This window comes from Mustelus asterias, unplaced genomic scaffold (genome assembly GCF_964213995.1).
Source record: "Mustelus asterias unplaced genomic scaffold, sMusAst1.hap1.1 HAP1_SCAFFOLD_2436, whole genome shotgun sequence".
In the NCBI taxonomy this organism is placed as follows: domain Eukaryota; kingdom Metazoa; phylum Chordata; class Chondrichthyes; order Carcharhiniformes; family Triakidae; genus Mustelus; species Mustelus asterias.
In genome coordinates, this window is record NW_027592381.1 from 1 (window position 1) to 27,471 (window position 27,471).

At 43.4% G+C, this 27,471-nt stretch overlaps 2 protein-coding genes across 2 annotated transcripts; one reads left to right on the forward strand and one right to left on the reverse strand.

The window, feature by feature from the left end:
- Window positions 1-244: 244 nt before the first annotated feature.
- Window positions 245-4,444, forward strand: LOC144489680 (uncharacterized; the record flags this gene model as incomplete). Its single annotated transcript, XM_078207541.1, has 4 exons — window positions 245-526; window positions 674-695; window positions 942-988; window positions 4,134-4,444. Coding segments are annotated over 4 exons (662 nt in total), but the record flags the coding sequence as incomplete, so codon positions are not given.
- Window positions 4,445-7,510: 3,066 nt separating this feature from the next.
- LOC144489679 (uncharacterized) lies at window positions 7,511-10,810 on the reverse strand. The gene is made up of 5 exons (XM_078207540.1): window positions 10,765-10,810; window positions 10,349-10,616; window positions 10,132-10,147; window positions 9,878-9,923; window positions 7,511-7,824 (listed from the first exon to the last, which is right to left on the reverse strand). Exons 1-5 carry the CDS (start codon window positions 10,808-10,810, stop codon window positions 7,511-7,513), a joined length of 690 nt encoding a protein of 229 aa, XP_078063666.1.
- Between the last annotated feature and the right edge of the window lie 16,661 nt (window positions 10,811-27,471).

Consider the following 27,471-nt stretch of genomic DNA (forward strand, 5'->3'; position numbering starts at 1 on the left):
CTCTGTCGTCTCAGCTCCCTGGCATATAAACCGTCAGCTCCAGACAGCAGAACGATGGGAATCCTTGTTTTCACCCTGTGTGCCTGTTTACCCTGATGAGTACCGATCAAACTAACCCACATTGTGTGGATTGAATATAAAGCTGCCTCGTGTTCATCTCAATTACAGACACTGTCTCGGATTTTAGCCCCTTTGTTTGGTTCGGCTCTGATGGTCCATTAAACTCTCTGTGTTTAATTTCCAGGATCTTTCAATCAGCCAGTGACACAGAGCCTGGCAGCGTTGACCAGGAAGGAGTGTCAGTCTCTTACCATCACCTGTGTTTTCTGTGAAGTTCATGATTTAGAAAATGGTCATTTTTTCAGACAAATCCAGACCGGGATGGAGCAGGAGCGGGTCACCAGCGGAGGGAGATTTATTGTATTGGTGAATAAAGCAGAAAAGACATTTTCACTGGAAATTCGGGATGTGAAAGTTGAAGACAGTGCCACCTATTACTGTAACGTTCAGCACTGGTACTACTCACATAGGACACCGCATTCGGAGAGAGTTCGACAAAAACCTCAGGATAATCAAAACAGTAATTCCCATCAATTCCCATGTTCGGTAACTTGACTTGTCGGTTTGATGTTATTCCCAGTTCAATCTAGTTTAATTTCATTTTAATTTCCACCTATCAGTAATAATTCTTCCAGGTTTTTCGCCATTAATAAGAATCTTGCATCTCTGCTCCTGTTCCTGGGATATTTTACCAGGAACTCAGAGAGTCACAAGGAAAAGTTTGATCCAATGAGGTTTTTTTTAAACAACCAATGTTCATTATGGATTCAAATCCCCTGAATAACCGAGAAACACTGATTGCTCGGTAATGGCTGCTCGGCAGTTTGAGGTGTCAGTCATTCTTGTGCTGGGCTGACTGAGAGCGCTGACACTGTGGGGAGAATGGAGATTGCAGATGGGTCTGGGGCGGTGGTGACTGCCACAGCCGGTAGGTGACTCCTAATCCTATTGTGTTGCAGCCTGTTTAGGCTAGTGTTCACCGTCAGTTTAAATTCGTTATCAGCATCACTTCAATTCTCTGCTTCTAAAGCAGGGTGCTTTCCAGTGGAAGATTTTCAATTGCAGATTTAGACTTGGGAGCAGATTAAGAAACCGAAGAGTCTCACTACTCGAAGAGTCAGGCTATGAGACCAGATTGAAGCAATGTGAGAACCCGAAGGACAGGTATCCCACAGGGAAGGAGGTTCAGCTCACTCGATCTGGACTATTATTGGTTTAAGGAACAGTAAAAAGTCTCACAACGCTAGATTAAAGGCCAACGGGTTTATTTGGAATCACGAGCTTTCGGAGCGCTGCTCCTTTCTCAGGTGAGTGGAGAGTTGGGTTCACAACACGGCATATATAGACAGAAACACAATTGCAAGACAATGGTTGGAATGCAAGTCTTTACAGGTAATCAAGTCTTTACAGGCGCAGAGAACGCGAGTGGAGAGAAGAATAATCACAGGTTAAAGAGGTGCGAATTGTCTCAAGCCAGGACAGATGGTAGGACTTTGCAAGCCCAGGGAAAATGATGGAGGTTACATGTATTGTGACATGAACCTAAGATCCCGGCTGAGGCCGTCCTCAAAGATTCGCATTCCAACCATTACCTTGGAATTGCGTCTATGTGTATATGTGCCGTGTTTGCAAACCCAACTCTCCACTCACCTGAGGAAGTAGCTGCACTCCGAAAGCTCGTGATTCCAAATAAGGCTGTTGGACTTTAACCTGGTGTTGTGCGACTTCTTACCGTGCCCACCCCATTCCAACGCCGGCATCTCCAAATCATGGTTTAAGGAAGGCATCGGTTAATCCTCACAACTGCCTGCACTCTCACACTCCTAACTGGTTTCAGTGAGCGCCCATTAGGGGAGGCCGTGACCAAGAGGAATTATCACTGGACAATGAATTCAAAAACACAGCTAAAGTTCTGGGAACCCGCCAGGGCAGATGGTGGAATTTCAATTCAATAAACATATCTGGAATTATGAATCTACTGATGACCATGAAACCGGTAAGACATGAAAAACGGCATTGAAACACCGAACATTATGTTGTAGTTTCAAGGAGTTCCATGTGCAGAAACTGGTCCTTCGGTGGGAGAGCTGTTTCTTTCTTTAAATCATTCGTGTGAAATGGCGTCGCTGGTTGGCCATCATTTATTGTGCATTCCTGGTCGCCCTTCAAATCAATGGCTGGCTTGGCCATTTTTAAGGGCAGTTGAGAGTCAATCACATTGCTGTGGCACTTTCTAAACATCCGAAATGGTTTCACGGTCAGCAGCAGATACTTAACTTCAGATTTTTAAAATTGAAGTCAAATTCCACCAACTGCCGAGGCAGGATTCGAACCAGGGTCCCCAGAAGAACTGGATATTTATATATGAAATATGAAATGTCTATCAGAAGAGATAGACATGTTTAGAATATGTTTAAATCACGGGTAGATAGTTTTCTGATCGATAAGGGAATTAGGGGATATGGGGAGCAGGCGGGTAAGTGGAACTGATTCGCTTCAGATCAGCCATGATCTTGTTGAATGGCGGGGCAGGCTCGAAGGGCCAGATGGCCTACTCCTGCTCCTATTTCTTATGTTCTTATGTTCTTATGATAGAAACATTCGGGTATATTTACACGGAGACACATCAGAATGTGAAACTCGCTCTTTGGAGAAACGGCGTGATGCATTTATGGCACAGCTTGGGAGAGAGGAATAAAAAGACACACAGCTCAGGATGTAAATGGTTATTTCGGGTTCGAGAGGTGAACGGGCGTCCGAGGACAATCTTCGACCAGCTGGACTGAGTGGCCTATTCGTGTTAAGTGGAAAGTGTAGAATGTTAAACTCAGAGACTATTGTGTTCGGAAAGGACAGGGAACAATCAGCCAATGGACTAAAAGGATTGAAATTCTCACATACCCTGAAGGCAGTTCCCAGTGAGTAACAGTAAAACCACTGCGGAAACTGAACAGACTGAACCAACCGACAACTGAGAGAAATTAGGGCAAGTTTTCATGACGGTTAGAAACCGCCATGAACAGACAGAAAACAACTCAGATGTAGAAATAAAATGAAATCAACTTGCAAATATTTCTAATGGAAGTAAAACGGTAGAATTGATGGACGGAAACAGACAAAGAGCCCAACGGCAGACAGGAGTTACCTTGTAGTGTTGAACTGCGGCCAAAGGTCGATTTTTGACCCACAGGTATACATTGTCATTTCGGATTAATAGGTGCGGACGAAAATCTCTATTCTGTGCTGAACCTTGAGATTTACAGGTTCACAAGACTGCCCGATTTTCTTTCGGGCAATCAAATCTAGACAGCAATTAATTCACTGAAAAGAAGAGTGAACTTTACGATTTAGTTTTCTGGTTCGCACTTCACCAATATATTTATTAGAAGATATTTAATAAAAATAGAATCATACTCCGCAAAAAAAACACAATTCTGTCAGTAATTTGAAGGTTCTGCCAATGTACCTATTCGCTCTTCTTTGGTCCCCACTGGAATCCTGTCCTGTCCCAGAAGTTTCTCCCCCTCAATTACCGTTTGAAAGTTAATGCTAAGTCTGCTCCCAGCATCAGCCCTTCCGCATGCCCTTCAGGTGACTGCAATTCTCTGTGCAAAAAGGTCTGAAGATCTGCCACGCTTGTTTATTTCCAATTCAAATTCACAGAATCCCAACAGGGCAGAAAGAGGTCATTCGGCCTATCGAGTCTGCACCGACCACGTCCCACCCAGTCCCAGGCTCTATTCCCATAACCCCACATATTTGCCTTTCTAATCTCCCTCTGGCACGAGGGTCAATGTCGATCAACGTAATCTGCACATTTTTGGACTGGGGGAGGAAGCCAGAGCACCCGGAGGAAACCCAAACGGTCACGGGGAGAACAGGCAAGCAGTGACCCGAGCGTGAAATTGAACCTGGGTCCCTGGCGCTGTGAGGCAACATTGGTAACTGTGTCACTGCGCCGCCCCCAAATTCAATTAAACAAATTGCTGCAACAGCCAGGTATTAACCCGATTGACAAGTTTCCAGGATAAACGGCGACGAAACAAACAATTCATTTTATTTCTACACTGCAGATTCCAGCTCACCTGTGTCACCAAGTTCCCTTCTACAAACATCTGCTGCCGGCGACACGGTTATGTTAAGTTATGAATATTCAGGTTTCTGTCAGGACACAGTACACTGGTACCGTCAGACCAGAGGACAGACTCCGAAGTGCCTGCTTCAGACATACACTTCAGGAGACGAGAATAAAGCAAACGCTGTCGCGGGGAGAATTTCTGCTTCTATCGAATCTTCAGTCAAAATCAGCCGGTTAAAGATCTCCAAACTTCAACTGAGCGACTCCGCTGTTTATTACTGTGAAATGAGTTGGCGCACAGCATAGTGTCACAGAACACGGAGACAGCTGTACAAAAACCTGAACATGGTTCAGAGGAATTCATCAGGCGAATGAGGCTGCGGGAGTTCTTCCACAAACCCCAAGAGGCCAACAGCGAACACAATGAGACAGCTAATGAACCGGAACAGCAGACAGAGAGACCCGCAGTGCAACCGAAGAGGAAAGAGTCGAATTGGACTCCTCTGGAAGGCCGCTGCCCTCGACTTGACATGTATGCCCAAGCCATCAGGAGGTGCGTCAACACCAAATTCATCAGCCGAACTCACAAGACAGCACCGAACATCACCCAAGCACAACGCAACGCCATCCACGCTCTCAAGACCAACCGCAACATTGTCATCAAACCAGCAGACAAAGGAGGGGCCATCGTCATACTGAACAGAACGGATTACTGCAAAGAAGTGCACCGACAACTAAACAACGAGGAACACTACGGAGAGTTACCCACAGATCCGACCAAAGAACACACCCGTCAACTCAACACTCTGATCAAAACCTTTGATCCGGACCTTCAGAGCACCCTCCGTGCTCTCATCCCACGTACTCCACGCGTTGGAGATCTCTACTGCCTCCCAAAAATACACAAGGCAAACACACCCGGCCGTCCCATCGTTTCAGGAAACGGAACCCTGTGCGAGAACCTCTCCGGCTATGTCGAGGGCATCTTGAAACCCATTGTACAAAGAACCCCCAGCTTTTGTCGCGACACTACGGACTTCCTACAGAAACTCAACACACGTGGAGCAGTTGAACCAGGAGCACTCCTCGTCACAATGGATGTCTCGGCGCTCTACCACCAGCATCCCCCACGATGATGGCATTGCTGCAACGGCCTCAGTACTCAATACCGTCAACTGCCAGTTTCCAGATGCAATTTTACAACTCATCCGCTTCATCCTGGACCACAATATCTTCACCTTCAACAGCCAGTTCTTCATCCAGACACACGGAACAGCCATGGGGACAAAATTCGCACCTCAATATGCCAACATCTTCATGCACAGGTTCGAACAAGACTTCTTCACCGCACAGGACCTTCAACCGATGCTCTACACTAGATACATCGATGACATTTTCTTCCTTTGGAGCCATGGTGAGCAATCACTGAAACAACTATATGATGACATCAACAAGTTCCATCCCACCATCAGACTCACCATGGACTACTCTCCGGAATCGGTTGCATTCTTGGACACACGCATCTCCATTAAGGATGGTCACCTCAGCACCTCACTGTACCGCAAGCCCACGGATAACCTCATGATGCTCCACTTCTCCAGCTTCCACCCTAAACACGTAAAAGAAGCCATCCCCTACGGACAAGCCCTCCGAATACACAGGATCTGCTCGGATGAGGAGGATCGCAACAGACACCTCCAGACGCTGAAAGATGCCCTCATAAGAACAGGATATGGCGCCCGACTCATCGATCAACAGTTCCGACGCGCCACAGCGAAAAACCGCACCGACCTCCTCAGAAGACAAAAACGGGACACGGTGGACAGAGTACCCTTCCTCGTCCAGTACTTCCCCGGAGCGGAGAAGCTACGGCAACTCCTCCGGAGCCTTCAACATGTCATTGATGAAGACGAACATCTCGCCAAGGCCATCCCCACACCCCCACTTCTTGCCTTCAAACAACCACGCAACCTCAAACAGACCATTGTCCGCAGCAAACTACCCAGCCTTCATGAGAACAGTGACCACGACACCATACAACCCTGCCACAGCAACCTCTGCAAGACGTGCCGGATCATCAACATGGATGCCATCATCTCATGTGAGAACACCATCTACCAGGTACACGGTACCTACTCGTGCAACTCGGCCAACGTTGTCTACCTGATACGCTGCAAGAAAGGATGTCCCAAGGCATGGTACATTGGGGAAACCATGCAGACGCTACGACAACGGATGAATGAACACCGCTCGACAATCACCAGGCAAGACTGTTCTCTTCCTGTGGGGGAGCACTTCAGCAGTCACGGGCATTCAGCCTTGGATCTTCAGGTAAGCGTTCTCCAAGGCGGCCTTCACGACACACGACAGCGCAGAGTCACTGAGCAGAAACTGATAGCCAAGTTCCGCACACATGAGGACGGTCTAAACCGGGATGTTGGATTTATGTCACATTATCAGTAACCCCCACAGCTTGCCTCCTGGACTTGCACAATTTCACAAGCTGTACTGTCTGGAGACAATACACATCTCTTTAACCTGTGTTGAATGCTCCCTCCACCCACATTGTCTGTACATTTAAGACCTGGCTGGCTGTAGAGATTTGCATTCTAATCAGTATTCTGTAACTTGATTTCTGTGTCTGTGCCCTGTTTGAGAACAGAGACCACTCCATCTGACGAAGGAGCTCTGCTCCGAAAGCTTATGGTATTTGCTACCAAATAAACCTGTTGGACTTTAACCTGGTGTTGTGAGACTTCTTACGATGATTACAGACACAGTGATTTGGTAGACGGAAAAAGCTTTACAAAAACCTGAACATGGTGATGATTACAGACAGAGTGATTTGGTACACGGAAACAGCTTTCCAGAAACCTGAACATGGTGAGAATTACAGACATTGTGATGAAGAACACGGAGAGAACTGTACAAAGGCCTGAATATGGTGAAGTTTACAGGCACAGTGATTTCGAACACGGAAACAGCTAGACGGAGACCTGAACATTGTGAGGATTACAGACATAGTGATACAGAACACGGAGAGCTGAACAAAAGCCTGAAGATGAATTACAGATTCTTGTAGTCCTCACCATGTCCATGTTTTTGCACAACTCTCTCCTTGTTCTGTATCACTGTGTCTGAAATCCTCACCATGTTCAGGTTTCTGTCCAGCTCTCTCCGTGTTCTGTCTGACTGTGTCTGTAAGCCTCACCATGTTCAAGTTTCTGTATGGCTCTCTCCGTCTTCTGCATCACTGTGTCTGTAAGCCTCACCATGTTCAAGTTTCTGTACAGCTCTCTCCGTGTTCTGTCTCACTGTGTCTGTAAGCCTCACCATGTTCAAGTTTCTGTACGGCTCTCTCCCTGTTCTGCATCACTGTGCTGTGTGCCGACTCAGTGCACAGTAATACACAGCGGAGTCGCTCAATTGCAGCTTGGAGATCATTAACCAACTGATTTTTTCGACTGGGTCGACAAAAGCAGAAATTCTCGCCCCGGCAGCGTTTTCTTTGCTCTCCTCGCCTGATGTGTGTCTCATAAGCAGGTATTTTGGAGTTTGTCCTGGAGACTGACGGTACCAGTACAGTGTGTGTTGACAACGTCCCTGATATTTGCAGTTTAAAGTAATGGTGTCGCCAGCAGCACACGTTTGGAGAGACGAATTCTGTGCCACAGATGAACTGGATTCTGCAGAACCAATAAAATAATGCACAATATTTCTATGATGCCATTACCTGCGTTGCATGTTAGTTTGCCCGGGGAAACATAATCGCGTCAATAGCTGACCATTTTGCCGCAATTGTTTCATTGAAGGGTGTTCGACATGTATTAGCTATAATTGAGGAGACGGTGCCATAGTGGTATTGTCACTGGATTAGTTAATCCAGAGATTTAGTAATCCACGGAATGCCCTGGGGACACGGGTACGAACGGTACCACGGCCGATGGTGAAATTTGAATTTCAATTCAATCTTGAATTAATTCAAAAAAAAATGTTGAAGCAATGTCTAATGATGACCATGGAACCATTGCCACTTGTCGTTAAAACCACATCTGTTTCTCGAAGGTCCTTTTGGGAAGAAAATCTGCCATTCGTATCTGGTCTGGCCGCCATGTGACTCCAGGTCCACAACAATATGGTTGCCTCTTAAATGCCCTCTAAATGGGCTTCACAAGCCACCCAGTTCAAAGGCAATTAGGAACACCCACATCCCGAGAATGAATTGAACAAATGGCAAAAGAGCGAGGGGCAAATATTTAGATGATTTTTATTTTATCACACAGCGAATTTTGCTCAATTGGATCCTTTGGAGATGTGATTTTGGGAACATATTCAGCACTCATTTTAAAACCGCCAATGGAAGAAATATACAGAATCAGATTAGAATTCCGGTGGTTTTGAAGAGTAGGAAGGTAACAGAGGTAAAGTTCAGTAGCACCTGCAAATAATCGCCACTTGGTCAGAATGATGTCCTTTTCCGGTTTCTCGTTTTATGTTTTATATTTAGTGTCTGCTTCTGTGTATATTGGCGATTTACAAACCTGAGGAAATTACATGAAAGTTCACTTTTCTCACTATAACAATTGCTGTCCAGAGTTGATTGACTGAGAGTAACCCTACCTTTTTATATCCTGGGTCACATCAAGATTCAAGCGAAGATGGTCATACTCGCCCAGCGAAACTAATTATGCGAAAATGATATTGCATATCTGTGTCAAAGATCAACCTTTGACTACCGTTTAACTCTTTGCACAGTTTCGTCCATCGATTCTACAATTTATATTATATATTAGAATGATTTTCAGTTAATACCAGTGGATTTCTAAATCTGAGTTGTTCTCTTTGTGCTGCTTGCGATTTCTTGCCACCATGAGAACCGGTCCCAGACACTCTCCAATATCAGTTGAGATCAGCATGCTCAGTTTCCCCGATTGACTTGCTCACTGTTACTCACTGTGAAAATTGCCTTTTCAAGGTGCCTGAGATTTTCAATTCATTCCATCCATTGGTTGATTGTTCCCCATGCTTTCTGGGCAGAATCCTCTCTGTATTTTATATTATATAGACTCTACAGAACAGAAGTAGGCCAGTCGGCTCACAGTACGCTTGTCCTTGCACTGCGCACGTACCTACGCCCCTGTCACACTCGATCCCTAACGAAACCTTTGTACACTGAGCACTGTGTCCTTCTCCCTCCTCGATTTTTCACGCCGTCAGAAAAATTCCTTACGCCATTTACTGCAACCACTCCATGTGGTAGCGCCCTCCACATGCCTCCTAATTTCTTTTTCTTTTATCTCACTGGCATCATATTAAATGTTTCGTTAATCTGAATCGTTTTCTCCACACGTACATTAATGAACCTATAAATTAATGCTAAAGATTTATATCAACAACAAAAACTGTAAAATGTTGGCAAACCTCAACAGGTCTGACAGCATCTGTGGAGACAGAATAGAGTCAACGTTTCCAGTCGGGATGACCCTTCGTAAGAGCCACAGAGGGAATCAAAGTTGACACTAGGACAGAAGTCATAGCTTCAAAATGTGGACCCGACTCCAGTTTCCTATTCTGCTCCCAAATCTAAAACTGCAATTGAAAATCTTCCACAGAAACCCCCCTTCCCCCACGCTGCTATTGTAGTCACAGCGGATTGAAGAGAGGCAGACTACAAGAATGAACTGACGGCGAAAACGAACCAGGACATTCTGCAATACGGGGGGATTTGGAGTCACTTACCAGCTGAGACAGTCACCACCGTCCCAGACCCATCTGTAAATCTCCACTCTCCCCACAGTGTCAGCACTCTCAGTCAGCCCAGCACAAGAATGACTTACACGTCAAACTGATGGGGAAAAAATTACCGAATAGTCAGCGTTTATCAATTATTCAGGGGTTATAGATCAGCAATGAAGTATGATAGTTTTATAATTCCCATTGGAACAAACTGTTCCTTGGGACACTCTGAACTCTTGGCAAAATGGCCCAGGAACGGAGCGGAGATGGACGCTTCGTAGAAATGGAATAAAAAAGTTAAAGAAAGATAACTGAACGGAGGAAATTACAACGAAATTAAACCATGTTGCAACGATAATAACCACAACCCGACAAGCTGTGGTCCGTGTCCTGGAAATTATTGCTTCGCTTGTTCAGAAATACTTAAGTATTTGTTCTCCTCTCTTCCACTGTGGTGTCCCATGTGTGTAGTACCAATGCTGAGCTTTACAGTAATAGGTGGCAGGGTCTTCAATTCTCATGTCCCGAATTTCCAGCGAAAATGTCTTTTCTGCTTCATTCACCGACACAACAAACCTCCCTCCGCTGGAGATCCGCTCCCGCTCTGTCCCAGTTTGGGTTTGTCTGAAGAAATGGCCATTTTCTAAATCGTAAACACCATTGAAAACACAGGTGATGGTGAGAGACTGACACTCCTTCCTGGTCACCGCTGCCGGGCTTTGAGTCACTGACTGACTGAAACATCAAGGAAATTAAACACAGAGAGTTTAATGGAGCATCAGAGCCGAACCGCACAACGGGGCTAAAACCCCAGACAGTGTTTGTAATTGAAATGGACTGGGGCAGCTTTATGTTCAATCCACACAATGTGAGTTAGTTTGATCGGTACTCACGGGGTAAATAGGCACACACGGTGAAAACAAGGAGGATTCCCATCGCTCTGCTGCCTGGAACTGAGGTTTATATGACGGGGAGCTGAGACTGCAGAGCTGGACTGCTCTTGGAGACTGGACCTCAGAGCTGAATTGAAATACTTCAGACCCGAACACTGGTAAGATAGGCCACGCCCATCCTTCAAATTAAATTCAAGGATTTAAATGGTGAATGCAGCTGTGAACTTTCAGTCAAAACTACCCGGCAGCCAGAACACAGAGACTCATCCCGCTACCCACAGCAGTGTCTGCCATGCTCTACTTGCTCTCGAGTAGATTATTTATTGTTATTAATTCAGGGGATGTGGGCTTGGCTGGCGATGGCAGCAGCCATTGCCAATCTCTAATTGCCCTTGATAAGATGCTGGTGAACTGCGTTCTTGAACGGTTGCAGTCCCTGCGGTGTAAGTACACCCTCCGCACGATTCGGGAGGGAATTCCAGAATATTAACCGAGACCGACGGACAGTAAAGGAACGGAGGATATTTCTAAGTCTGGATAGTGGTGGTGTTCGCATGGCCTTCTAAATTGTAGCTGTTTTGTGTCTGAAATGAAGCGCCTAAGGAGGCTTGGTGAGTTCCTGCAGTTCATCGTGTACATGGTACAGAAGGTTGCCACTGTGCATCGTTGGTGGAGCGAGTGAATGCTGGTGAAAGCGGCACCAATCAAACGGGGCTGCTTTGTCCTGAATGCAACGCCCTGTAAATTGGAATCTCAGTGTGCAACTTTAGAACCACCTCCTTTGTCTGAGTAAGAAGGACAGCTTCACTGGAGGCGCATCCGACTAATTGTACTTCCTGTGTTATTCAGAGCAGCTGACTCAGTTTACACTCCTTATTCGCCGGAGTCAAACAGCGGCTGATAGGATCAAATGAGATCAAACCCACAATAGAGATATTAACTGCGAAACAGCGGGATACTTAGGAGGATTCGAACAGTTGGATTCTAGTTCGACTTCCGGAACCCTTCAAAGTCTGTGGGAAATTTAATTTTAAGGGAACAAAAATGTGAAAGAATTTATGGGTTCCCCTTTTGATTCTTGTTCTGAAGCTCGATGAGTCCTTTAGCTTGCAATAGAACGAAGTTTTGTCACATAACTATTGAACGAGGGGTGGGTGTGTAAACAAGGAGTGAACATTGGGGCATTTAAGGGGATAATAGAGGATGGATGGATGAACGGACCGACAGTAGGATGAATGGAGGGACGGACGGATGCGAGTTTTGAATGACCATTCACTTTGATTGAGTGAAATTTACAATAGTTTGCTGCAGTGAAAAATTAGGTAATTGGAGGGAAAGAACATTGGATGTATGTATGGAAGACGCTGAAGGTGTTGGTTCAAATTGCACTTTAAAAACTATATAGAATTCGTGCCTCTATTTATAATGTGCAAATATAAAAACAAAAGGTTTTTTCACAGGTAAACAGGCTTCACTTGAAGTATGTCAATCACGAGAGAAAGAGAGTTAATGTTTCGAGCCCAAATGATCCTTCTACAGAATCTGAACAAAAGTCATATGGACTCCAGATGTTAACTCTGCTTCTGTCTTCACAGATGCTGTATGAAGTCTCACGTTGTTTGTATCTTAAAGACTTGATTAGCTGTAAGTATTCGCATTCCAACCATTATTCATGTAAATTGAGTCTGTGTCTTTATATGCCCTGTTTGTGAACAGAATTCCCACTCATCTGAAGAAGGGGCTTGGAGCTCCGAAAGCTTGTGTGGCTTTTGCTACCAAATAAACCTGTTGGACTTTAACCTGGTGTTGTTAAACGTCTTACTGCGTTTACCCCAGTCCAATGCCGGCATCTCCACATCATGCCTACCATTCACAGATGCTGCCAGACCGGCTGAGTTTATGCAGAAGATTCTGTTTCCAAATGCTGATTGAAAGGTTAGTTAAAGTAAATTTTATCTCAACTGTTAAGAAATTGCATGAATATTTGAAGGCAATAGATTTTCAGCGCTATGCGGAAAGAACAGACTGCGGGATAAAATAGTAACTCCATCGTCTGTCAATGCGGGCAATATGTACTGAATATTCTCGTTATTTTTTGTAACATTCAATGATTCAATGTCGAGGAGAATGAATGAATTTTGACTGAGGTTCCCCATATCTAAACATGTATTTATTTTCTGGTTACCATTTGAAGGACTGTGTTATTCTGATACTGTTAAGCAAACTGCACCGTCACTATTATGTTTGGAGCAAGAACCTATTCATTGCCCTATTCATTCTCCATAGCCAGTCGCCGCTATGATCTGCTCTAGTACCGACAAAAACCGAGGGAAGAGCCGGTATTTTTAATCAAAAGGAATTCGGAGGGAGAAACAGAGAAAGTTGAGCGTGTGGGAGGCCGATTTTCTTCAACGCTCTGAGTATTGGATCGTTTCTTCAGTTTAACCTTGACAGACATACAGCTGAGTGACATTGGGGTGTATTATTGTGCGCTGATCATTCGCAGTGATACAAACTAACAAACTAACTACGGAAACTATCACTGGAATGCCATATCAGCCGAGTGATGGAAGCTCAGTTTGTGAAATCTGAACCTTCACCTCTGGCAGCTGCAGAATCAGACCGAGACCGTTTATTGCTGTGTGAATGTAGTCGAAAATAGAGTTAATCGATGTGAAAAGACATTCTGAATGATTGAGCTCCTGACAAAATAGGGCGAGGGAAAGGCAAGGAAAAATAAACAGGAAGATAGAACGGCAGCGAAAAAAGGGAGTAAAAGGCCGTGAGACACAAAGAGGTAGCGCGCGGGATGCCAGAGAGTTAAAGAAAGACTCTCTGAGAGTTAGGATCAGAAAAATAGAAAATAAGAAAGTAAGAAGAATATATAGAAGTGGGAGAGGGAGAAATAGGGAGATAATAAGAGAGAGCGAGACAGGGCCTTAGACAAAGACAGAGAGGCAAAAATGCAGTCTAATATCATCTTATTCGATTTCTGATGTGTGATTATATTTTATCAGTGGCTCCACTAAATATAATCACACATCAGTGGAATAAGATCAGTGGCCCCAGGAAATAAATCACAGACCTCAGTAAAGACAGTTAACTTACTGGTTTGAGTGGACTCACTGAATGACTGACCACGAGGAAATATTTAATCCTGTCTGTGAAAGAACATCAGCTCACCCAGGACCCGCATTTGAATCTGATTTAAATATCTGGCGGGTATCTTGTGGATTGCGTCATTGCCGGCAAATGATTGCAGGAGGAAGAGATTTTGACCAAATCAATCCTGTGTGGGTTTTTAAACTGCTCCGGGTTTGACATTGTAAAGGGAGAGAGGATCGGGCTCGGCAGCGGCCGTGCAGATATTCAGAGTCTGGATTGTGTTTGGGATAATTTTTGACGGTGAGGACGATTTCAACAGTGTTCCATTCAAATTAAAGTTTTACTTTTTTGTTAATGCCCATCTTGTCTTGTTCCTGAACACATTACAAATCAGAGTGATGGAGATTCAATTCCTCAGTCCATCGCATCAGTGAGCGTGAAAGAAGCTGAAGCCGTGACTATAAAATGTATCTATAGCACTACAGAAGAAAGGTATTATGTATATTGGTACTTGCAGCAAGCAACGAAAGAGCCCCAGTTTGTTGTGTGGAGATGGTCTTGTGATGTTGTGGAATGGAAAGGCTCGGCGTTAGGAAATCGTTTTGCATCAGACCTCCAGCTGTCAGACTCCACCACAAGATTAACCATCATGGACCTGCAACCGACTAACGCCGCCGTTTATTACTGCGCCCTGGGACTCACAGTAATAGAAAACAGTACCTACGCTGTACAAAAACTGTCTTCCGATTGAAACTGCGATTCCTGCCTGGTGAGATTGTCTAAAATCTCGGAAAGGTGCAGTCACAACGAGGCTGTCAGCCACTCAAACACATAGAGGGGAATTCAATTACCCTCTGTTAATTGATACATAGAAACATAGAAACTAGAAGCAGGAGTAGGCAATTCGGCCCTTCAAGCCTGCTCCGCCATTCATATTGATCACAGCTGATCATCAAATCCAATATCCTGGTTACCCCCTTCCTCCCACATCCCTTGATCCCTTTAGCGCCAAGAGTTATATCTAATTTCATCTTGAAATCAGACAACGTTTTGACCTCAAATACATTCGCTGATAGGGAATTCCACCCATTCACCTCCCCCCGAATGAAGACATTTCTCCTCACTTCAGTTCTAAATAGTTTACCCCTTATCCTCAAATATGACTCCTAATTCTGGAATTCCACACCATTGGGAACATTCTTTCTGAATCTATCCTGTCTCATCCTGTTAGAAGTTTCAAAGTTTCTATGAGATCCCCTCTCACTCTTCTAAACTCCAATGAATATATTCGTAACCGACTTAATCTCTCCTCTTAGAACAGACCTGCCTTCACAGGAATCAGCCTGGTAAACCTTCGCTGTACTCCCTCGATAACAAGGACATCCTTGCTCAGATAAGGACACCAAAACAGTACTCCAGGTGTGGCCTCACCAACGCCCGATAGAATTGCAGCAAAACATCCCTATCCCTATACTCAAATCCTGTCGCTATGAAGCCAACATACCATTTGCCTTCTTTACTGCCTGCTGTACCTGCGTGCTTAATTTCAGCTATTAATGCTCAATGTCCAAGGTCTCGTTGAGTATCCAGCTCTTTCAATTTATACCCATTCAAGTAAAAATCTGTCTTCCTATTTTTGCTATCAAAGTGGATAACCTCAAATTGATCCACATTATATTGCATCTGCCATGCACATGCCCGCCCACTCAGCCTGCCCAAATCACACTGAAGCATCTCTGCATCCTCTTCACAGCTCACCCTCCCACCCAACATTTTATCACCTGCAAACAGCAGATCAGGTAGATAATCCCAAAAACTCTTTGTCGCTTACATCGCGCCTGTCGATGCCGGTCACATTCAGAAGCTAACTGTTTTCCATTGCACTACATTGCTTTATGATATACTGTAACATTTCCATGATTGCTGTTATCCATCTTTTACTCAGTTCTCACCGCTTTACAACGCCCCCTCTCTAACTCCCACACAGGGAGCACAATAACAGCTGAAAATCTCGAGTTTAATGCTGCCATCTTCACGATTTCTTAACAAGCATTTGTCAGAACAAAATGCTCTTGTTTGCAAACAGCCAGATAAATTTCTGTTGAAATCATATATTTCATCAGAATTTTTTCCTGATTGGTATAATTGACATCCTGTGGCTTTCATTGTCCTTTGCTCAAAGAATAGCAACGAGGTCATTGAAAACGCTCTTGTGTAAAAGGTGGATGACGAGAAGGTGGAGGATAAAGCTTGAGCAGGTTAATGAGACAAATGACCTTAAAGCTGTTTGGAATCCAGTCAAATGTTGCACGCTAGGAATTAGGTACAGAAACCCCAATTTGGTTATTTGAAAAGTTAGCGCCCCAGGGCCGGGCCTAAGGCCCAGTCAGGCAATTGGCCTTGTCTGGGCGAATGTTGAGTGGGAAACCGAAAATGATGTGTGCAGGCCCGCAAGTTGCAATATTTATTATTGCTGCCAACCATGACGGACAGAGAAGGACGGCCGAGTCCCTCCAGTCTGCCCACAATAAAAATGACATAAATCTGAAGTGCAGTCACTATTGCAATGGAGGAAAGAGTCGCTATGAACAGAGCAAGATCCCTCGTCACGTGGTCATCTGTTGCAGATTGTCGACTGGCGTTTGAATGTCTTGGAAAATTGCCCTGCTTTAGAGGCTAGTGCGGTGAAATGTTTAGGATCCTCCAGAATGGCCAGACGGAGCCTCTATTTAGTAGTTTATCTGAGCAATTCACTGCGGAGACGCTCGGACTCCATTACCACTGGCAGTGGAAGTGGCAGCTAGAATGTGCGCTCAGGTCTCTGAAGGGACACCTGAATCCACAGTTTCCTGAATAAGAGGCGATTGAATTGAGAAATGTAACAGTTAACACGGAACTGCAGATAGAACTTGAACTGGCGACACCACCTGTGCCAGTTCTGTTTGATGAGGTTTTTGTACAGCGATAGATGACCTCTGTGTCTCTCAACACGCAGAAATAGACAGCGATATCTTGGATTTCTGCTCGAGTAATAGTTAAAGAAAAAATATTTTCTGCATTCGTCTGACTGGCCTCGAATTTTCCCGTGGCAAAACCTGCGTCTCTTCTGTTGCTTCAATCTCGGTACAAAATAAAATGCGGAGCCTGGTCCGTGTGCTCTCTGTAAAGAAAGGGATTTCTGTGACTTGTCGTGTAGCTGCAGTCCATTTTCATTCTGTCTCCTTCAGTAATAGACAATTCAATCTGAGGTTGCGCCACAGAATCTGCTTGAATCAACCCTGAATAAAATATAAGGAAAGTTTAATGCAACACTGATTGCTGAGTCCATTAACATCACAATACTGCCAGCAGATAAGAAGTTATTGTTTTACATACCGAACCCCAGCCACAATATAACCAGATGACAAAACCAGAAGAGCCCCATTATTTCTTGGCCAGTGATCTCCTTGAATCGTATGTTTGGAGATATAGATATATTTACTATTGCAATCCTTTAAATTAAGCGACTGTTGTACAGAAAGCTAAAACAGAAGGAGAGGAAGAGTCCCGGGAAATTGTTTACCAATATAAAGTCGCAATGTGATAACTGGGTAGCAGCATGTTAACAAGAGTGCTGATTGGTCAGATACCATCTCTCTAGTTCCTGTTCCACCATCTGATCGCGTCACTGCTCTGGGCGGCACTTGTGTTTGGAATTCAGCCCCGCCCCTTCCCTCCTCACGCTACTTGTTCAGAAAAGAACACATTTGGCCATGTAATCTGTCATTGAACTTTATTATAGATGCAAAGAAATGAAAATGGTGAATGAGAGAAACTGGCAGAGCGGCAACAGTCCTGAAATAGAGGAAAAATGCAGAGCAAACAAGACACAAATGAAAAAGGAAAGGATGAGTTATGCAAACGGAGGAATAAATTATGTGCTGATATTCATAAGGTGCCATATATTTTTGTGTTGTTCTATCTCTTCGCGAGTTATCGGCGATTATAGCAAGGCCACTATTTATTGTCCATCGCGAACTTCACAAAAATACGTTGTGCTCTCATCCTGAGTACCACGCCAGTGTGACTGTTGAAGGTGCTTCCACGATGTTATTCTGGAGGCACTTCTAAGATTTTGAACGAGAGACAAAAACAGGAACGGTTGTTTATGCCGGAGTTAGGATTGGATATGATTTATTGAATCACTGGATAAAACGACACAGAAGGAAAGCATTCGGCTAAGTTGTTTGCACTTCTAATCTGCAAGAGCTATTCCTTCAGATCAGATACATATTATTTGTCCTCTACTTTGGTCTTTTTCCAACGTGCTGTTGCTTCTATTTATCACTGCATATGCCTCCACCAGTCTTTCAGGCAGTGTTTTGAAGATCATAAGGCGTGCTTTGAACATAATCATAAATTTCTCCAGCATTTCTATTTACCGATGATCTTTAATCAGTATCTTCTCATTGTCATCCCTGCTGCCCATGTAAATAATTCCTCGTCATATATTAGTTAAAACCCTTTCATTAATTTTGACACTTCATTTTAAATTCACGTGAACCTTCTCTTTTCCAAAGGAACAATTCAGTTTCTCTATTCACTAAGCGGAAGTGATGCCTACAATCCTCGACAACAATTTGTCAGAACAAAACTGTTAGTTTTTTAAATCATCATATAAACGAGGGATTTTATTTTTCGTGGTTGGAAGATGCCTTTGTTGAACTCCCCGGTTTCGTTGTGTTTTAACGAGGTTTTTGCATGGGTCGCAGCCGGTTTGAAGCACCATGATACTCAATCCACAGAAATAGAAGACGCTGTCTTTAGTCTCCATTTGCAAAACTTGACAAAGAGAAAACCTGATATTGAATGAAATATCGAGCATCGAATTTTCCTTTGGAAAACACGGTGTTCTTGCGCCTGGTGTTATCCTGATACAATATAAACTGGAGCGGCTGGTTCGGGTACAGCCCGTGCTAGTAGCAATCCGGATCAACGGAACTGGAGTTCAATTGCACATCAGCTCCCTCAGGTACCTTTAACTTAGGTTGACATTGTGTAACCGAATTCCATTGTATTTTACCTGCAAAATAACATTTAAAACATTAGAAAACCGCTTTGTTGATTACGAGCGTATCTCTCCCTCTTCGAAAATGAGGACAATCAATCGCAATCTAACTATTACAGGAGGCATTTGGATTATGTACCCGAGAGAAAGGAGTACATCTCAATATTTGGATAGTATAGGGGACAGACTGACAATTCACATCAATGAAGGCTTCACATATTCCTTTATACCCATTAAAAAGGAGATGAGGGAAAGTTGAATAGATGTCATTTCTACAGTGCTGCCAATATATTCCAGAATCTAACGTGCAATTCTTTTTGACCACGTGCCCACAGTGAGTTTAGTTTCCTTGAGACACGATCATTCCGTTGATGCTCCGAAACGCTTTTCAGAACAAACAGCAGAAATGCCTCCGTGAAAGATAGAAACAAAAAACACACATGAGCGCTGGTCCGTTTCGATCGAAAGTATCACGCATGTGCGTGCTGAGGGGATGGTCTAGTGTAGTGTTAGTTGACACAGAAAGCAGAGTAATATAAACAGACAAATAATCCAGTGTTTTATAAATAAATGCAAGGTACCTTGCTGCATTAATGAATGCAAACCTTGTGTAATATAAACATAATCAGTGTCCAATACATTTTAACAGGAACGTATTCTAGTAAAGCACTAAATTATATATATATATATATATATATATATATATATAGAGAGAGAGAGAGAGAGAGAGAGAGAGTATGTATGTGTGTGCGTGGGTGTGTGTGTATGCTGTAATTGTATTTTTAAAATAATGGATCAGGTATGGGCGTCACTGGTCAGACCTGGATTTATTGTCCATCCCTAGTTGCTCTTGAGAAGGTGGTGTTCCGCTGCCTTCTTGAACCTCTGCTGTCCCCGAGGTGTAGGTACACGCACAGTGCTGTTAGGAATCTGAGGAAGCGTCTGGTATAATTGAAACAAAGACATGGTTTAGTTCTGATTTAATTGACACAGAGACGATGTTTACGGACTGACAATCATTTAGGAATGGAAAAACATATCTTCTTCATTGCAGTAACTACTGATACAGGGTATAGTGTATTCAGGACGCGGACATGTCTACTACAGTAATAACTGCGACAGAGACGGGACTTATATCGACAAGATACACCTTTTTCTAATGTAAGTAGTGCATTGTCTTGTGCTGTAATAAGTGAGCGAGGTCCAAGCGCAATATTAGCAGCTGCCAGGCTAGAAACAGGGCACAGCAATACAGCACGGTAACGACATAAGTTACAGATAAGGAGACATGGTGCAGAAATAATAGACAACTCGGCAAATGACATGTGCAATATCCAATACAACAGAAATGTAGACAAGCTCTGTACTGTCGTAGAAACAGAGGCAGGGCCTAGTCTTTTAAAAACAGATACATATTCTGGTGCACGCATAGCTGAGGCAGGGTTTTACTGAAATATAAACTGAGGTAATTTGCGTGCATTAATAACTGAGGGAGGATGATTGTAATATACACATTTGAACGGCATAACATTAATAGATAGAACACGGCACCCTAGCACAGTGGTTAGCACAGCTGCTTCACAGCTCCAGGGACCTGGGTTCGATTCCCGGCTTGGGTCACTGTCTGTCTGGAGTTTGCACATTCTCCTCGTGTCTGCGTGGGTTTCCTCCGGGTGCTCCGGTTTCCTCCCACAGTCCAAAGATGTGCGGGTTAGATTGATTGGCCATGCTAAAATTGCCCCTTAGTGTCCTAGGATGCGTAGATTAGAGGGATTAGCGGGTAAAATATATAGGGATATGGGGGTAGGGCCTGGGTGGGATTGTGGTCGTTGCAGACTTGATGGGCCGAACGGCCTCTTTCTGTACTGTAGGGTTTCTATGGTTTCTATGCGACCATATAGTGTGATACAAACAGGGTGCGATATGAGCAGAGAGAGAATCTTATGCAGCAGAAATTGGGAATGGCCTTAAGCATTATGAACAATAACTTGTTCTCGTGCACTAAGTAATGCAGGCCTAAGACTAACACAAGGAAAGCAATGAATCAGGCCCCAGTGTAATAAATCTGCAGCATAATTCAGTGCACTTATGTCAAAGAACTGGCCAACTGTAACATTAACAGAGATGTGCTCTATAGAAGCCGATTCTTCTCTAATGCAAACAGGGACACAGTTGAGCTGAGTGCATGGAAAAGGGACGATCTGACTTTACATTATCATGGAGTGATACCATATAGTATAAACAGAAAGTTGTCGAGTGTAATATGAAATCAGGCAATGGCCTCAGGAAACGTGGGCAGGGAGAACGTCCAGTTTAATAATAAATTAGCTAAGACATATAATAAAATGTAAAGATATATTTTGCTGCTTACAACAGACACAAACCCTCAGTTAAGCACAAGGATGATCCAATGAAGTATTACATGAGGCAGGATCTGGTTGTTATCACCAGAAGCCTACTCGTATGCCAAAATAAAGAGGACTTCTTGCAATATCAACAGAAATACATCTGGTGCAAAGTGACTAGAGACATTGCCTGATAGAGCAAAAACTGGGAGAGGACCTCCTTTAAAAATCATTGACATGGGAAAGGTCGACAGTCTGGAAACATAGCTTGAACCAACTGCCACCAGGTGGACGTAGACTGCTATGACACGAGTTTCTCTGACCTCGACTGCTGATGGATGTCTCCGGTAAACGTAGATTTGGCTGAGCACCAATTTCTCTGTTCTCGTTCGCAGCGCAATTCCGACCAAACTCTTTCACCCAGGCCCGAACAACGTAGTGTACAGATGTCAGGACTCCCCTGAACAAGGCCTTGGCCTGCCTCTCCAGTTCAGAATGGAGCCACTCTCAACTGTCGTCCCCAGAACATTACAAGATTTATAAATATAAAGATTTAAATTCAAATTTGGATAAAATAAATTGAAGGATTGGAAAAATAAAAGTACATCTATCTGAAGGGGTTTTTGATATGCGAATTAGCAAAGCAGCAGGGAAACAATTGTTTACATGAGTAACTATGGATTGAAATGAAGAGTTGTACTTAAGATAGCATAACATCAAAAGGAATGGAAACTATAGCCATGGGAGCAGAGTACAGGAGGAGAGGCTTAGCGGCTACAATAGCCACAGCCATCTGTAGGAAGCAGACTCTGCAGAAAGGCAATGTACTGAAATAAGCTGCTGTAAAAAAACTCTAACACAGAAGAACCGCTACGCGGGACTGAAAAAAGTTTTCCCAAACCGAAAAGTAACCTGTGGGTGGTCACTGTAATCTGCATTAAACTCATAGTCATATAATTTCGAATGATGTTCGGGAGAGGGGCAGTTCTCAGAGGTCAGGAAACTGGGCAGCTGGGAAAAGGGGTCAACCTCATGAGATACTTTGTGTGTGCAGCCATCATTGAAGTTAACGGTTCTGCTGAAGTGCCTTTTTTGATGTGTGCCTGCTTTAATTTAATAATTATCCATTACTAATTATTTGCAACAAGGCTGGGTCATGTCTCACTCATTTCCTTTTTTATATACGTTATGTCAAATTGAAAATTTCCACAACTAAAAATTGGTGTTCCAAATAATTCTTGTGTACTTTGGGATGCCCTCACATTTAACATCAGAGAGGTTCTTAACAAACACCATAGCATTGGGTGCCTTTACAGGTTAAATTGAATCGAGGAGTTAGCTGCCCCATAATGTTCCGAGAGATCAATTTTCTTTCTCAGGAGGTCAACCTTCCGGCCTCAGAATTTCTATTTACCGAAAATAACCCTATCCACCACTCTCGTAGGCAAAGTGTTCTGGGTGCTTAGTACTCACTGCGGAAAAATGTTCCTCCTCCATCGTCCTCACCCCCTCTGTCCATTGCCCATAACCTTAAAAATATGTTCCCTTCCATACCCCTACCCTATCTTCCGTTAGCACCACCAGCTAATGGGAACATCTTTTCTTTATCTACCTGAGCGAAACCTGGCCTAATTTCATCCACCTCGATTACATCTCTCCTCAATCTCCTCCGCTCCCTTGGAGAACACCTACAGCATCATCACCTTCTGGCTAATTTGTGAACGTTTCAAAACGAAACTTATTCAAAGATATTTCTCCATGGGGTTTAACTAGAATTGGTCAACTTTTGAAAAACTGGTATCGAACTGAAATATCTTGTGAACTTCTTAGCACTAAACAGACTTAAATAAATTCTTCCCTCGTATTTGACAAGTGTTGGTCAACTTTTTCGAAACTCGTTTCAGCATTTTCCAAAGTAACTTTTCCATACCATCATCCAGGCGGCTCCAACTTTTTAAAAAATAGCTTAAACTTATCAAAATGTTTTCCAAACAATATAGCAAAAGTTCGTTAAAAAAAGCTCGTTTTAAACATATTTAAGGCTCATCTTTCAGTAGAATTTAACTTTAAATACACGGTTTATGTTGAAAAACTAAGATAAATCTCTCCAGAGAAATTTATCTGAGTTGGTCTAAAGTTATTAAAGACAGTCATCAAAAGTAACATGGAATTTGTAAACTTCTTTTAAAAGTTGCACCGAACAAGTCAGAAATCGAACTTGGAACCATCTACCCCATAGTCAGACACTTCATCCATTGCGCCACTGGCCCATATGCAAATGTATGGCAGTTGTTCCATATTGGCTCGACGCTTCGGAATAGGGCAGAAGCTTTGTCAAAATTATTTGTTTACTTATGAGGATAGGTTCCATCATTGTGATTTTCTTTATTCATTTGTAGTCATCCCTAATTGCCCTTGAATTGAATTGCTGAGTTAATCTGCCATGTTGCAATTAAAGACAATAATTCTGTCCAACCACTAACCACTCCCCTCACTGGATCAATAATCGAATATTACTTGAGGTGGAGATGTCCGGCGTTGGACTGGGGTGGGCAAAGTAAGAAGTCTCACATCAGGTTAAAGTCCATCACGTTTATTCGGAATTTCGAGCTTTCGGAGTGCTGCTCCTTCATCAGGTGAGTGATTCCAAATAAACCCTTTGGACTTTAAGCTGGTGTGAGACTTCTTACTGAATTTTACTTGAAAAGAATATTTTACAAGCATATGACACTGGCTGTTACATATGCCTCAAGATGCATTCGGAAAAAAGAATAGAAGTGCTGAAAATCCACTACAAACTGAGCACGAAAAGAGATGCTCATATTGTTGCTCAGCACACATTTTATCAGTTCGTGCAGTGGCTACAAGAGCAGGTCAGAGGCTGGGAATCTTGCGGTGAGGAATTCACCTCCTGAGTCACTAAAACCTGGCCACCATTTACAAGGCACAAGTCAAGAATGTGATGGAATATTCTCCACTTGTCTGGATGATGCATGAACTCACCAAATGCACCTTAGAGAGCAGCTTCCAAACCCAAGACCACTATCACCTGGAAGCTCCCCTCCAGGCCAATCACCACACTGTCTTGGAAATACATCGCTGTTCCTTCACTGTCACTGGGACAACGTCCTGGAATAACGAAGCCCTCCCACCCCACCCCCAACAGCTCTATGGATGTGCCTAAACCAATAGACTGCAGCGGTTCAAGAAGGCAGCTCACCAACACCTTCTCAAGAGCAATTACTGATGGGTAATATTGCTGACACAACCAGCTACACCCACATCTCGTTATTGAATAAAAAGAAACATCCAGCCGGATCCCTGAAAGGGCAATCATGGTGTCCCTTGAACAGGTGAATGGTGATAAAATGAATGTCTCCTTACAAGTCAAATCTTTTGAAAATATTTTTCTAGCGAGTGTGTTGTGCTGACGGATTCCCTGCAGTTTGTACTTAGATTCTCAAACCAAACCACATGTGAACGCATCTCGAAGTCTCTATCGGAAAGAAATGAACAAAACCTGCGGATTGGGCAATAGAAATCAACATTACGTGGCTCGCCCTAGACCAACGAGCGTGCCCTTCCGGTGCATTAACCAAAATATAACTAATTTGTTTGTATCCAAAGCAGCGCAGACATTTCTGATAAAAGCCATCAGTGTTGGAAAAAATCAGCACGTCAGCATTTGAGGACTGAATGCACAGTGGTATTGTCACTGGACTAATAATGCAGAGACACAGGGTAACGTCCTGGGGAACTGCTTTAGAATCCCACTCTGGCATTCATATCAGAGTTATGCATTGATGATGGTTTTGGGTGACATGTTCCCCCTGCGCTGCGTGGGTTTCGTCCTGTTGCTCCGGTTTCCTCCCACACTCCAAAGATGTGTCTGTTAGGAGCATTGGCCACGCTAAATAGCCTCTTAGTGTCCGGGGATGCGGAGGCTAGCAGTGTAAATATGTGGGCCTACGAGTCTGTTGTTGGTGCAGACTTGATGAGCCAAATGGCCTACTTCTGCACTGGAGGGTTTCCATGATGTTGCTAACTCGAATGTTAGGAACTGGACGCTTTTGAGTATGAAGTACACATTTTACCCGCTACACAGCACAAACAATGCCGAGCGCCAAGCTCAACGGAGGTGATTTGTTTTCAGCATACCAACAGTAATACCAACCTTGACAACTCATCATAATATGTCACGTCAAACAATATAAGTTCGCTATCAATGCTAAAATAATATTTCTGCTTCGACATTTGTTTTTAATGACGTTTTCTCCGTCTTGTTACTGGCTGCGGTTGTGAGCCTGCAATTCATGTCCCTATCAGAGTCCATGTCCCTCAATACAAGAAGGCAACCGTTACTTTCAACGTGATGCCTCAACGTATCTGGAATTTCAAAATTTAAAAGCGTTCATCCCGCAAATGTCTAAGGGAACAGTGATTTCTGCTGTAAATCATAGAATCATCGAATATGCTCAGTCATTAATGCATCATTCTCATCTTCCGTCGAACAATTTCAAACAGTATTTGTTCTTCATTCAACATTTAAAATCTATACATTTAATTAACATATATGTCCTCATTCCGAATTGAATATCTCTGAAATGTACAAAAATGGAATGCAAACATGACTGACCAACAAAAGAAATCGAGCCACCGGGTCATACACATACCAATCAAGGAATGTCTTTCTATTTGTCTCATTCAGTGAATTCATAATGATCAGAGAGTATGAGGATGCCGCAGTAAATATGAAACGGATAAGTGAAGTCAGCAACACTCATTTCAGGTCATTTGTGATCTCTGCTGATGCATTGGTTGGAAATGAACATTCTTCACCTGATATAAGGAGAGATGGACTTAGGCGCATAGGATTCACAGAATAATAGGGAGTGAAATGGACAGAAACACAATGACAATGACAAGTCAGTGAAAGAGTTAGGGGGAGATACAGTGAGAGAAGCAGATAGAAAAAAGGAGAAGCAATGATTGAGATGGCAGAAGAAATTCAAGGAAGGCATAAAATCAACAGTATAAAGTACAATCTGATATGGGAAAGATTTATCTTGAAATATCATTTAAATTGAACTCTGATTGTGGAGCATAAGACCACAGGTTCATTTAAATAAATTTAAATTTGGGGCACAGATCAAGGAAGTTGACGAATGTAGCAGAGTCCAAAAAAATATCGTGGTCTCCTAACAAGTAAGGCAAATTATAAGGATGGGTGCAGTTTTCTGAATTGGCGACTTATGATGAGAATTATGAGAGTCCCCATTCCCCCAGTGCCATGCGTCTTATTGATTGATTAGGTGCAGTGGTCAGGAATACGTAATGAATGGGCTCCCTCTGTTGGCGGTGACTGTTAAATTGCCTTATTTCTGGAGATTCACTGTATTCATTATATTCTCAAATTATGTGAATGCCAAATGTTCCCTGATTTGGATTATTGTTATTGTGATGTAAACTATAGGTTGTAGGACTAGTGTGAAACTGAATGCGAGTTGTTTTCTGCACAAATAGCTTTGAAATTTGCTGTTGAGTGCAATGACGTTGGGTTCAACGCCTGCAATGTTCTGCGAACATTCCCCAATTTAAAAGTAATTCTTTAATTCAAACCGTGGTCGCAAACAATGGGTATATTCCCATTACCATGACATTAATTGTATCGCAGCTCGATGCATTTCCATTCTCTGGTTTCCAGCCCACCACCGACTTGTAGAGCAAGAGCACAAAAGTGGCCTGATTGTCTTTTGGAAGAATGAGTCGAGTATGGTTCTGTGCTGGATCTGCCTGCCAGGTTGGATTTTGGGTGGTGGTTTCATCTGAGGTTAACTTGGTTTCCTCTGTGTGTGTGTTTGAGAGGCTGACAGCTCAGATAACATCTGGCCATTAAGCAATCCTCAATCGTCACGGGATCGTTCCTCCAGTGTAAGCAGGCTTTTGCACGAAGGTGGGCCTTCTTTCTATCATTGTGCGTCTGAACACGCAGTAATAAGCGGCAGCATCAGTCAGGCTCAGGTCTAATATATTTAAACTGATGAATTTCTTCGAGGCCTGGAGATCTACATAAAACCGACTTTTAGAAACATCTGCTTTATATTCATAACTGTCAGGGGAAGTTTCTTGCTTCATACCACCAAAAATGACAAGCAGACATGAGTACAGTACAAACAGGCAACACAAGCTTTATTCCCTGTCCAAATA

Coding starts and splice junctions, on each gene's coding strand:
- LOC144489679 (XM_078207540.1), bottom strand. CDS start 10,810: ATGGGAATCCTCCTTGTTTTCACCGTGTGTGCCTATTTACCCCGTG. Junction 10,617..10,764: donor GTGTGCCTATTTACCCCGTG/AGTACCGATCAA, acceptor AATTTCCTTGAT/GTTTCAGTCAGTCAGTGACT. Junction 7,825..9,877: donor GGTGGTGACTGTCTCAGCTG/GTAAGTGACTCC, acceptor TTGGTTCTGCAG/AATCCAGTTCATCTGTGGCA.